The sequence below is a fragment of the Aythya fuligula genome, chromosome 32 (assembly GCF_009819795.1).
Source record: "Aythya fuligula isolate bAytFul2 chromosome 32, bAytFul2.pri, whole genome shotgun sequence".
NCBI lineage: Eukaryota > Metazoa > Chordata > Aves > Anseriformes > Anatidae > Aythya > Aythya fuligula.
The window spans coordinates 326381-339882 of record NC_045590.1 but is presented as its reverse complement, the minus strand read 5'-3'; the positions used below and the strand labels follow the sequence as shown (position 1 = coordinate 339882).

Genomic DNA, 13502 nt, shown 5'->3' with positions numbered 1-13502 from the left:
CACTAACCGTCCTAGTCCCCTAAAGTCCCATTTGATAGCTTTCAGGCTTCTCTCTTCAATATTATCACTGCCAGCCTGGACTATCAAAAGGGGATAGTAATCAGAGGGGCAAACCAGGTTGGAAAGCTTTCTGGCTATGTCCCTGACCCTGGCCCCAGGGAGGCAGCAGACTTCCCTACAGGTAGGGTCAGGCCGACAATTAGGACCCCCTGTTCCCCTGAGAAGGGAGTTGCCTACAACAATTACCCTTCTATCTTTCTTGGCCGAGGCAGTCTTGAGGTATGGAATTGACTTTAATGTGTTTAATTCGATTTAATGTGTTTTTAAGGGTATTAATACCCTTCCTGGTAAACAGAATGAATGGGCTTATTAGTTAAAAATGAATTTACAATAAATACTGCAATAAATGGTCACTAGTGGGGTTCCTCAAGGCCTCACCTCGAGTACTGTGGCAGTTCTGGGCACCACAGTACAAAAAGGACATGAAACTGTTGGAGAGTGTCCAGAGGAGGGCGACGAAGATGGTGAAGGGCCTACAGGGCACTGGGCCTGTTCAGGCTGGAGAAGAGGAGGCTGAGGGGGGACCTCATCGCGGTCTACAACTTCCTCGCGAAGGGGATTGGAGAGGCAGGTGACCTGTAAACACCGGTGATAGGACCCACAGGAATGGTGTTAACCTGAGGCAGGGGAAGTTTAGGCTGGGTGTCAGGAAAAGGTTCTTCACCGAGAGGGTGGTTACACACTGGAACAGGTTCCCCAATGAAGTAGTCACTTCATCAAGCCTTTCTGAATTTAAGAAGTGGTTAGACTTTGCACTTAGTCACATGGTCTAAACTTTTGGGTAGACCTGTGCAGTGCCAGGAGTTAGACTTGATGATCCTTATGGCTCCCTTCCAAATCGGAATATTCTATGATTCTATGAGATCCATAATGGTTTATTTTGTTGATATATATATATATATATATATATATATATATTATATTTTATTCAGGCAGTAATTGCAACATTTGATAGGCTTGGGTTTTTACAAAATTCATTCTTACTGCAAGATGTCTCACTAGGAAGTACTTCAGGGACTATTTATTTCTATGCCAGGATTTTAAAAGCTGATAATTATTTTTTTCTTCCTTTATTCTTTTTCATCCTCTCTTACTCACCACATTATTAATTTATTAATCTCCTGGCCCTGTGGAAGAACATCAAAGAGAGGGTAATAGGTTTAAAGTCTTTACAGGACGTACTCCTAACCATTTGCCATCAGAGCCTGGACTGAAGAATGGGTACAGCTTCCCAGATAAGTTGTAAAAGATGGATCCAATAGAGTTCTTTTCTTCAGCATCATAGAATGAAAGCTTTTTACGTTTTTGGTCCAGGAAAACAGCCACCACACTGCACTGCTTGCAATTTCTTAGATCCTTCTCATTAGTTAAAATGTATTTCCCCTGAGAAAACTGTAGACTAAGTAAGTTCTCCCCTGGGAGACAATTTACTGTGCTGCTCGTAAGTGCATTCCTAATCTCCTCAGTCACCACTCCCAGCTCCCACTCTGATTGGTCTCCCACCTCCACTTCCCAGTAATGTTCATTTTGTTCATTTTCTGAAAAGCCCTCAGTAGCTGCCACCATCATTTTGAGGGCATTCTCTTCCTGGATGGAGGACTTCACCCTATTTTTCTCCTCATTAATGCAGAGGCTGGGGTGCTTGTATTTCTGATCCAGAGTGATATTAACTTGAGAAAGGAAAAAAAAAAAAAAAAAAAAAAAAAAAAAAAAAAAAAAAAGTTATTTCTGAGTTTCAGAAAAGCAAACTATAATCTCAAAGGAAATGAATACAGAAAATAAACTGTAAAATAATTAAATATATATATACACCCAGAAATATACAGTGTGGTTTTGTGAGAAAAAAAAATGAATGAATGGGAAAAATAACATCCATCAGCGCACACCTTTTCTCTGGTTTTACTGTGACTTAATGAAACCATCTGCACTCAGAGTAAGGGGATCAAAGTCCTTTGGTCAGATTCATCTGGCAAATGGCTTTTTAAGTAAAATGCAAAGCTGAACCTCTTGAAGGTACATAACATTTTAAAAGGTCCTAGTTAGCTGAAAAGTTATTTATCCCTACTCACAATACTGAGAACTGTGTAAATGGGAGACTCCTACAAAAGCCTATGTGTTCATTTTGACCAACAAGCTTAAAATTTTCTCTAAATTATGATAGCCTGTGAATTTTTCGTAACACAAATGATACTCTTGTATGTGCATGAAAGAACAAGAGGTTAATGGTAGGCAAGACTTAGCTTACCTGCATTGCTACGAGCTTTCCAGAACTCTGTAAGAAAAGAAAAGAGTTAATTTAAATTACTGCAGAGTGTTAATATTCCAGATTGTGGAGCTGTGTGGTGGTTGAGGTTGCAAGAGAACTCTGGAGACCATCTGGTCCAAGCCCCCTGCTCAAACAGAGCTACCCAGAGCCATGTTCAGAGGGCTTTTGTATATTTCCAAGGTGGGAGACTCCACAACCTCTCTGAGCAACTTGTTCCAGTGCTCCATTTTGATAGAAAATATTTAATAATATTTAAAATTTGATGAAATTAATTTTCAGATTTCAACTCACCCAGTTCAATCCTTGCTTTGTCTGAAAAACAGAGAAATTTATATCATCCCTATGAAAGGTAAAGCTCTTCTGTAGCGTATCTGCTAATATGAGTATTTCCAATACTACATTGCTAAGTATGACATGGCTAGAGTATGAGATGCTAGAGTAACTGCGTGTGTAGAGGTTATCTAAATCTATGCTAGTCACCTGCATGCTGTGTAAAGTAAGGAGAAAGAGACTGGTACATCAGAAAGTGTTTCTTCTTTGCTGTTTCAACCACCTATCTCTTGGTCGTATCTCTATTTTCATCTCTCAATAAGAAAACCAAGAGTACCGATTCAGTCTTGATGTCCAGAATTTAAATAACTACCCAGGTGAGCTGAATTGCTTGTTAAGAGCTGTGGGCATACTTCCACATCCTGTCAGATGACAAACAGGAGCTTTACATGTCCAAGAGTCAAATTGTATATAAATACATATATATGTTTTATTCCTGTTTTCAAAAGTATGTGTTAGGAAGGAATATGTTTTCTGCTCAGCAACAGTAAAAACTGTACCCTTAATTGACTGAAATGAAATTCCCATGATGTGGAAACAGATATTCCAGAGTCCAAGATTGTGCCAGATAAACACTTTTTTAGGGACAACTATGCCTCAGAGTATGAAAGAGAGAGTGCAGTGCTGTGACAGATCTCAAATCTGGGGAAGACCTCAGAAATTTGCACAGTTCAGATCTAAAATAATATTTCTGAACATAAATAACTTAAATGAATTTTAAGGATATTTCAAAGTTAACTTATTATCCTTACCAATTTTTTCCATTGCATCATCAATTTCTATAAAGAAACAAAATTAAAAGTCCATGAAAAGCTAGGAAGACTAAAACAGGTGAATTATGCTACTATCACACATTATAGAATACTTTATATATAAAATTAATCTGTTCATATAGTGCCTCTATTATTCTTCATATATAAGTTTTCTCTAGTATTAAATAATGTGCTTGTAGTTATATACCTATAGATAAAAAGAGGGATTGTATGTACACATACAAACATAACACAACTTTCAAATTATATTTTAGTTGCAGTAGGGGAGTTAATCTTTGCAAATAAGAACTTCTAAGAACATTTCTCAATTCAAAATTGCATAAAACACCACTATTTTTTTAGAGAGGTCATCTGCAATGCATCTTTCAGGATATGGTTAAAAGAACAATGTGTCGTAGTAAATGTACAATAGAAAAAAAATGTTATTTTACCCTTCTGAAAATTCTTCTGCATCTCATCTGAAACGAAAATAAAGCAGAAATAGCAATAAACTATACATTTCTCAAGAGGAAAACTCACAAAATTTCACTGAGAATTTTGGTGTTAAACAATTTGTTCATTTATGGAAGTGGGGCTTAATGCTAAGTTAAGAATAAAATAAAACACAAGTAGGTTTTCAAAGGAGATGGGATAAATTGTCCTCTGGAGATACCCTTCTTCCTCTATATACTGCAGAAGGAGTCTAGATGATTAGATTAGTCTAGATTTGTAAAATCCATTGGCTAAAACCAGGTGGAATTAATGATATCTGGTATTTTTATCTTCAACTTAATTGAAAAAACTGGGTTTCAAATAGAAGGACATTTTCCGTAGGGGCCCTCTCTCATGATACTAGATTGTTTTGAAATATAGAGGATTCTTCTAACTAAAGAATACTCAAAACCAAAATTCAAAAACAGCAAGGGAATAAACAAGGAAATCTTGAAGAAAATAGAGAGGCCTGTAGTTTGAGTAGTCTTTCTGTAGCTTTTGTAGTCGTTTAGCTGACAAAATAAGGAAACATACATGTAGGACAGGTAGCATAACAAAGAGAAATCAAAATATGCTCTTACCCAGTTGATGATTGAGATCATCTATATCTGGAAAAAAAATGTTTAAGTATTAAAACAGTAATTTCTTTCCATTTTATTTTAAACACCAGCTAAGCACCACACAACCTTTTGTTCACTCCTCACAGTGGGATGAGGGAGAGCAGTTGTTCAACTGCTACAAGACAGCCAGAGATTTTGGCTGCATTATGTTCAGGTGGGAGCAAAAAGACTGCTCAAGAAAATCACTAAAGTAAAATTAAGTATTAAAGATGACTTAACTAGGGGAGAAGGGGAGGGATAGAATAAATAAAACATCCTTTCATGACAATGTGATTGAACAGCCTTAGAACAGGCATCTAATGGATGGTTCTTGGTACTTATACTGAAGCAATTGAACCATGTCCAGATAGTGTTAACTATGGTTTTATAAAAGGTATAACTGATGTTTCTCTGCGGTACCCTAAGGAGTACTAAAATAGTCTCAAAATAAATGCTGACTTTACTACATCTCTGGCACAATCTGCATGCCCACTACACTTGCTCTTAAGAGTAAAAAAAATCTTCTTGCTCTACATTTGTACAATGCAGTCCTAGTAACAAAGCTCGTAGGTTTTTCATGAAGAGATCTGAACAGAAATTTATTTTTGAGATTCTAAAGCTTAAACATTTCCTTACTAGTTGAAATTTGTCATGAAACATAATCCTAAATCGATTTCTCTGAATTAACTGACCAAATAATTTGCAAGCTCTAATACTGACTGAAAATACTTACCAGATCAAACTTCAATGAATTAATCATTGTCTTTGCAGTAGGCATCAACTACCTTTAAATGTACAATATGAAAGCTAATTTAATGATTTCTAAATTTTACTTTGCAAAAGCAATACAGCTACTAATGCTTCCTGAGCTCAGCCTTTATCTGTTTATAAAGGATCAGAGAGATTTATAGATACAAATCACAGATAAAAAAGCTGTTACACTTACCTTGTTGAATCTCCTTTTGTGCATTTACTGTGAACAGAGAGAATTATGTTTGAATCCTAAAAATAATTCCTCAAGCACTAAACATTCAGTTTTAAAGACTACTCAGAAGTGATTAAACCACAACAATTTGCATGTATATTTGTACTTATGTATTTTACATACATATATATATGTATGTATGTATATGTACATATGTATATGTATGTTTGTATGTATTTGCATGCATATTTGTACATATACATAAATTGTTTGTTGTATCCCAATGCTAGGGAATAGACTTCAAAAATAAATTATTTTTCATAGACACTTTTAAAGAACTTCAGTACTGTCATTGACTGAAACAAAAATAATAACCTTGTTTCCTCAAGTTAAGCCTGTTTCTTGCAATATTTGAAACAAAAATAGTAGAGATCAAGTGCAAAACAGATTTTGATATCTAACCTTGTTTTCTCTGCTGTTTCAAACTCATGGCAATTCAGGGACCAGCAGCTAATGACACTTTTTGCAATCACAGAAGAGCTGAGCTTGGAAGGGGACCTCTTGAGGCCACCTAGTCCACCCACCCTGTTCAAACAAGTTTGGCCCAGGGCTGTGTCCAACTGGATTTTGAATGTTTCCAAGGAAGGAGATTCCACAGCTTCTGTGGGTTCCAGTATTCAGGCACCATCACAATAAACACACTTTTTTTGTTTGTTCTGTGATGTCAGTATATACTGAGTTTTACTTCACAAGCCATACAAACTTACCATTTTAAAACTGGCAAAATGGATTAAAAATATTATTTGTATTTAGTCATTGCTGAAATATTTAAAGTTTCTGTAGAGATATTCCCAATTTTAAACATCCAAAACATTTTTGTTTGTATGTAGTTTTCTAAGTTTAGTTTCTGGGTAGGAGTCCATTCCCTTAAATATGGCAGAGAAGTATTTTCTTTTCTCTGGAGTTACCATTAATATAAAACAGCCACTGGATTTATTCTTATTCTCTTCTGTAAGTCAGAAGTATTAAAAAACAAAAACAGCTTTAGGAATACAGGTAATTAGCCCCATTGTTTATACCATTGGCTAGTTCTATACTGCTGTACGTATCAAGGTGTTCATGATGAAAAGCAGCGTTAACATTACTTACATGCACGAGTTGTAGCCTTATTGTTCACTGAGAGAGAGAGAAAGGGGAGGGAGGGAGAAAGAAAATGTTATCAAGCTTTCCTCCTTGCCTACTTCTATGTTTTCAAATGAAACTTCATATTCTATAGTTGTCACGGGTACTGTTTGGTAAATACACAAATTGTCTTCAAAATATCTTGATTTACATTTATTTTCAAATACAATCATGAGGAATCACACATAATTTAATGAATAAAACTAGTGATATTGAAAGAAAAATATCAGACTTAGCAAACTTCTTGGCAACAGATTTATGTTTTAGAACTGTCTTAGAAACAGCATATAAAGCAATAAAATGACTTGCAAATATATGAAACCAGTGGATACATTTGGGTACACTAATATATTTTTGTGAGTGTTGCTGTATTTCAGTAATGAGATTAAGTTGAACCAATGATTTCACTACAGTAATGTGTTGATTCATATTGTCAAATGTAATTGTATAGATTTAAACCCCAAGATGTTGGAGTAGTGAACAGTTGTTTAAAAATGAATATAGAAGGTAATCAAAAACACATTAACAAGTTATGGCTGGAAAATCACAAGTGTGATTGCTCATAATGCTGTACACTCCCCAGATAACTGGACATGGTGACACAGTCTTTCAACCACATTGTACTAAACATTCATCACTTTAACACTAGAGTAGAACTTACCTCTGAGTTTATAAAATGCAGCAATAACGAGGAAAACACTCAGGAGTAGGATCACAACAAAAGCCGCCAGCCAAGGGGAGGTGGTAGGAAAGAAGACATCTGCAAATTATTTAAGGCGATCAGTATCATTTTACTCGCATAACTGACTATTAGCATTCTATCAGATTCATGTGGATAAGGAACATTGTCTGTAAAGAAGTAGGAAGAGCAGTAGCTATCTCTGATCATCTTTGATGCTTGGTTTCAATAGGCTAGTGGCCAGTTTAAACTAGGCAGAACATCAGCATGAGCCTGGAAACAACCTCAAGTGTATCAGAATCCAGAACAATAAATGTTTATGGCTTTGCCTCCTATCTTGCCAAAATAAAAGTTCAAAAAAAAAATCTCTGTGAGATCTCAACATCTTTCAAAATTTGTATCCTCAGGCTCAAATAAATGATGCTAAAAATATAGTTGATAGTTGCTTGTGCTATAAATGTATGACTGTGTGTTGTGACCACATTTTCACTTTACTGGAAAACACAGAAGAAAAATTACTAGGATTAGCCTTATTCCAAAGAAACTAGTCATCCATCTGTCAACAACTGGCAATTTACTATTGGAATTTCACATACTACAGTCTGAATAAGTTTTGGAGTAGCCTATTGAACTCCACTGAATGTAAAGAAAAAAAAAAAAAGTAATTTTATACTCTGACTGTATGTCTAAAGTGAAACAAAATAAAATTGACTCTATGCTTCATTCCTAGACACCTGTAGGAGCAGTTCACCAAGACTTTTTTATCCCTGTGTTATTTTATTATGTCAGCAAAGATTTGACCAAACCACTGCATTAAGTATTATATTAATAGAAAAATAAAGGGAAGGAAATATGAGAAAGGGAGAAGAAGGGAACTGAATCCTCCTCCATCCCTGTAAGTGAGACTAGGTACCACCTGATCACAAAAGTTCATTTTCCCCAGGCGTGATAACACCCACGGAAGGGTATTTTCATTAATATTTTTACAAAGTTTGCCACTGACCTACAGAAGCTTATAACTGTTCAGTTTTGTTAAATATATATGTTTATACATATATTACAGAAGAAAACTTGTGTGAAACTGATAATTCTGTTCCACTGGAAATTTGTTTTCCTGGAGCAATCTGGTCTATACACATCAGTCCACTATTTTCCCTCCCAATCCAGAAACTCACTCTCACCTGCAATGACAACTGAAGATTCTGTTGATGTTTTCAGCAGTTTATCTATTATTTTGCAGGACACAGAGTTTCCAGATCCTGGTTTCAAAACGATGGAGCTGCTGACATTAGCAGTGCTGGTGCCAGTAGTGAGAGGAGTTCCAGTGATATTATTTCCTCTACTGTCTGTCCACAACATCTGAACTTGAGAAAACAACCTTTCAGAGAAACATTTGAGTCGAATACCATCATCCTTGTAATCATCCACAACAAGCAAGGGATCATGGCCAGCACCTACAAGAGACAGATGAACAGGTGAGCCATGCACAGCAATCTCAGTGGTTCTACAGGGGAAGGGGAAGAACACTGTGAGAAGTTTTGCATTTATAATGCCCTAACAGCACTTTCTCCATGGAAGATGCAGCCTTTATCAGATAACATCAGCATGTACTCCCACGGCTCTTATCAGAAGCAGAAGACAAGAAGACAGATTGTAAAGCACAGGATTTAAAAAAAAAAAAAAAAAAAAAAAAAAAAAAAAAAAAAAGATCATGGATGCCTTTGAAGCACAAGTCATTAAAAGCTGTCCCTATTTTAAATGACCAGCAACAATCCCAGCTATGCAACTGCCAGTCAAAATTACATTGGCACCTCCATTCCCAGTACTGACAACACTAGGTTATCTGGGTATGTTCATCTCATCAAATCTTAGCTATCTAAAAGATAATTACCTCATGGAAGCAATTATAGAGAAAATGTGGAGAAACAGAACTTACCACACAGTGTTTCATTCATGTGGAAGATGGTAGCATAAGATATGTTACACTTTTTGAGCTCCTGTCTCCTCCTACTGACTGTACAGGTATCTTAGATAAAACTGAGCTCTCAGATGCTCAGTTTTAATGCCTGCATTTGAGCACACTGAATTCTAGAATTCACATCTGTGCTCCCTGAAATCCAAAGAAATCATCTAAACCTGGCCCTCCTGGAGAGGAGAAGACAGTCATAGGAGGCATCCATTCAAATGTATTCATAGTCTCTTAAACAAACTTAGTACAGAGTGTACTTATTACAGAGCTCAATTACCTTCAATGGGCTGGTATGTAGATACCAACATCAAGATGAAGATGACTGCTGTCAGCTGGACTGAGTCCCGTGCCTATATGGTAGAAAAAAAATATCTGTTTGAAGGTAAAATAAAGGATGTGGGGGTCTGCATAGCTGAATTACAACATCCCCAAATTCACTCTCTCACTCAAAGATCTTGTCGACTGCTCATGTACAGTACTTACATGCTTAACTGCAACCCAAGTGAAGCAGTGGCCAGAACAGTCCTATGACTGCTCCTGTGAGCTGCATGGAGATGCTCCAATTGGCACTGATAGCAGTTGATGTTTATGAATTGAGCAGTTCCTGAGCCAGGTAGACATGTGTCTCATTAGCCATACTAGTAAAAGGACTTGGGATGACTCTTTTGAGTTAAGGGCAAAGACCATATTGGTACAAAACAGAACACAAAATCTGCCTTATTTTGATATGTAAAGCTATGGTATGGACACTGAAAAGCCTTTTTTTTTCATGCCAACTAATCTCCATTGAATACTTCGGTCCCAATTTGAGTCTGATGAAGTGCTGTTGAACTGTGGCTCCCTCTTGTGATTCTTGTGGTTGCTGTTGAAACTAAAACTTGAAAATTAAGTCAACAGTTTTTAAAGACATTCAAATTTCAAGCCCAGCATCTTTTTTTGTTTTGAGGGACCATCCCTAATTATAGATTTCCATAAATATCCCTAACAAAGTATAATCTTAAATAAATAAATAAATACACTCTTTAAATAAAAAGGCATATTGGGATTGGTATTTTCTAAATTAAATATTTCACTTTGGAAACAGTATAACCCTATTTTCCTCAGATATTTTAAATGAAACTGTTTAAATATTTTTTTAAAAAAAGTAAATTAACCGTGAATTTAAAGCAGAAGTTTCCAATATTTATATAACCAAACCCTGTCTTGCTTTCTGTATGTATAGATAGATATAAAACTATAAATAGATATCATTAGAATAAATATAACTCTGTATATATAGTCAAATAAGAATGTTTCACTTTGGAAACAGTAAAAATTAACTTTTAAAAACTCATAATTTAAAAAAGAGACAAGGGATGAAGGGAGGGAGGGAGGGAGGGAGAGAGACAGAAGGAGGGAGGGAGTAAGGGAAAAGACAGATCTTCCTTTAACCTAGTAAAACAAACAGTGCTCTGCTTTGAAGACCACCATATTTCTTGGTAGGTCATGTGTTTTCTTCTCCCTTCCCTACCACATGCACTATCTATATATATTTTGTTCTTTGTTTTGCTTGTTTGTTTGCAATGTAAAATGGAACTTCTCATTACTTTTGGCCCATCCATGCTTCCCTGAGCATTTTCAGCATTTCCTTTGGTTATAATGACTAAGACAACTAATCACTTAACACACAGTAAGGTCACTTTCACAGGAAAAAAAAGACAAATACCATGACTGTGAGATGCCTATTTTTCTTCGCTGACTGTAAAAGAAGAGCAGGAAACTGAATTATATATATTATATATATATGAGTTCTACTTTTTATACTTTTTGAGGAGCATTGTAATCTATTTTTAAAGCCATTAAGAATGTAGGACATTGACACATTTATGATTGGCTTTATCAACTTTTTTTTTTTTTTACTTTTTAAAAATTACTTATTTTTTGACCCTTCACACATTTTAAGGTCTTCTTTTCCTGGCAAGGTACCCAGAGAAAAGTTTTCACTTTGTTTTTTTATCATAGCTAAGATTCTGATGGAAATACAAGAACTGAGATGCCTGGGATTTGAGGAAACAGGAAAGGAAAAAGCACAATATATTGAAAGAAAAAAAAAAAAAAAAAAAAAAAAAAGGAAAACAAACAAATGGGATCAAAAAATTAAGGTGTCTGCCATCTATTATGACTGCATTTGTTGTGCCATTGTCATTGTAAAGACAGCAATGAACACCCTGAGAATGAAGAAAAACACTGCACACTGAATGCACCAGCTACAAGCAGGGGCAAAGAGTATTATGAACATCAAAAATGAAAGTAATGCCTTATACCTAAGAAAGAAGACAAAATGGAGGAGTGAGTTAAGGGATTTGCTCCCATTTCATGCTATTAATGCATAATCTCATCTGGGTCTTACCAAAAGGACTGTACATCCACATCTCACTTCAAGAGTGTGGATTTCCCTCTGCTAATCTGATCTTATTTGAGCCTGAAGTCAAATGTAAAAGAAAGCATGGCTTTAAGACAGGTAGATAGGACAGTATGGTTGAAGTTTTTACCGTCTCTTGCAGGTAGCAGCTCACCATTCAGAAATACATACAAAACAGAGTTCAGCAGTTCCCAGACATAATCCCAAGAAATCTTTCAAGACAATAACTGAAAATATCTACCAACCAACGCAATTCAACTCAGCACAATGCAACACAACACAACGCCTACCAGAAACAGAGAGCTAAGAAAATATTCAGAAGTCCTCCCTACATAAAAAGACAAAGAAATTACTGTATTTGTTAATGAGAAATACAAACCTGCATTTCCACAAATGCAGCTGTACCCTAAAGAAATCTGCATGCAGGTGCTTACATTTGTTGGCGATACTCAGAAAGTTCCTGGTACCTTTGGACCCTGACAGCCACAGCTTTCCTGACCATAAAACTAATTAATTTATTTCCGTAAGTTGCCCGTTAACCTTTGCAATGCAACAATAAAATAAGGGAGGGGATGAAAAAGGAAAAAAAAAATGGGATTGTTGGTTGGGTTGGGGATTTATACTATTAGGGGTCAAATACTCTATGGTAGTTAAAAAGAAGTGTAAAATACCCTCAGAAAACTTCAGACAATGGAAGCTTTCTATAGTGTTGTGGAAAATGAATCCAAGTAACTACTAGGGTTGGCCATTATGGGCCAGTTTATACTGGTGCTAATCTAAAAACGCGAGTTTACGGTTGGATGTATTGGAGGAGGTTTTTCAAGAAAAGAAGAGCATTCCTACTTAAAATTTGGTATCTGTGTCTTCATTTACTTTGAGATTAGAATACAAAAGGTGTGCCTCCCCAGACTGGCAGCATTCACTATTTGTGTATAAAAGAATGTTAAATATTTGGCATAAAACCTCCCTCAGGAAGTGTTGCATCCTTCTGAGACTATTTCACAGAATCACAGAATTGGTGGGGTTGGAGGGGACCTCAAAAGATCATCGGGTCCAACCCCCCTGCCAAAGCAGGTTCCCTAGAGCAGGTTGCTCAGGTAGGCATCCAGATGGGCCTTGAATATCTCCAGAGAAGAAGACTCCACAACCTCCCTTGGCAGCCTGTTCCAGTGCTCCATCACCCTCACCATGAAGAAGTTCTTTTGGATGTTGGTGCGAAACTTCCTGGGCTCCATTTTTTGGCCATTGCCCCTTGTCCTGTCCCCACAAAACACTGAAAAGAGGTTGGCCAAATACCACTGTCTCCCATAGTTAAGATACTTATAAACATTAATAAGATGCCCCCTCAGTCTTCTCTTCTCCAGGCTGAACAGACCCAGGTCTCTCAGCCTTTCTTCATAGGGAAGATGCTTCAGGCCCCATATCATCGTTGTGGCCCTCCACTGGACTCTTCCCAGGAGATCACTGTATTTTTGTACTGGGGAGCCCAGAAATGGACACAGTACTCCAGGTGAGGCCTGAGCAGGGCAGAGTAGAGGGGGAGGATCACCTACCTTGACCTGCTGGCCACACTCCTTTTAATGCACGCCAGGATCCCATTGGCTTTCTTGGCCACCAGGGCACACTGCTGGCTCATGGTCAACCTGTCCTCCACCAGGACCCCAGGTCCTTCTCCACAGAGCTCCTCTCCAGCAGGTCATCGCCCAGCCTGTACTGATATATGCGCTTGTTCCTTCCCAGGCGCAGGACTACGCTTGCTCTTGTTAAACCTCATTTGGTTACTTCCTGTCCAGCTCTCCAGACTGTCCAAGTCTCGCTGAGTGGCAGCACAGCCTTCTGGCATGTTG

At 37.0% G+C, this 13502-nt stretch overlaps 1 protein-coding gene across 1 annotated transcript; it reads right to left on the bottom strand.

Moving 5' to 3' along the window:
* Window positions 1–1200: 1200 nt before the first annotated feature.
* LOC116500173 (butyrophilin subfamily 3 member A3-like) lies at window positions 1201–12890 on the bottom strand. Its single transcript, XM_032205090.1, has 12 exons — window positions 12843–12890; window positions 9532–9604; window positions 8467–8739; window positions 7268–7366; window positions 6574–6600; window positions 5446–5472; window positions 4482–4508; window positions 3861–3887; window positions 3409–3435; window positions 2618–2638; window positions 2306–2332; window positions 1201–1730 (listed from the first exon to the last, which is right to left on the bottom strand). Exons 1-12 carry the CDS (start codon window positions 12888–12890, stop codon window positions 1201–1203), a joined length of 1206 nt encoding a protein of 401 aa, XP_032060981.1.
* Window positions 12891–13502: the final 612 nt, after the last annotated feature.

Bases quoted from the DNA above. Each gene is read 5' to 3' on its own strand.
- LOC116500173 (XM_032205090.1), bottom strand. From the start codon at position 12,890: ATGGAGCCCAGGAAGTTTCGCACCAACATCCAAAAGAACTTCTTCATG. The intron at 7,367-8,466 runs GTGAGAGTGAGT...AATAATTTGCAG, and splicing joins ATCTTCAGTTGTCATTGCAG to ATGTCTTCTTTCCTACCACC. The intron at 3,888-4,481 runs GTAAGAGCATAT...TTTTCGTTTCAG, and splicing joins TGATCTCAATCATCAACTGG to ATGAGATGCAGAAGAATTTT.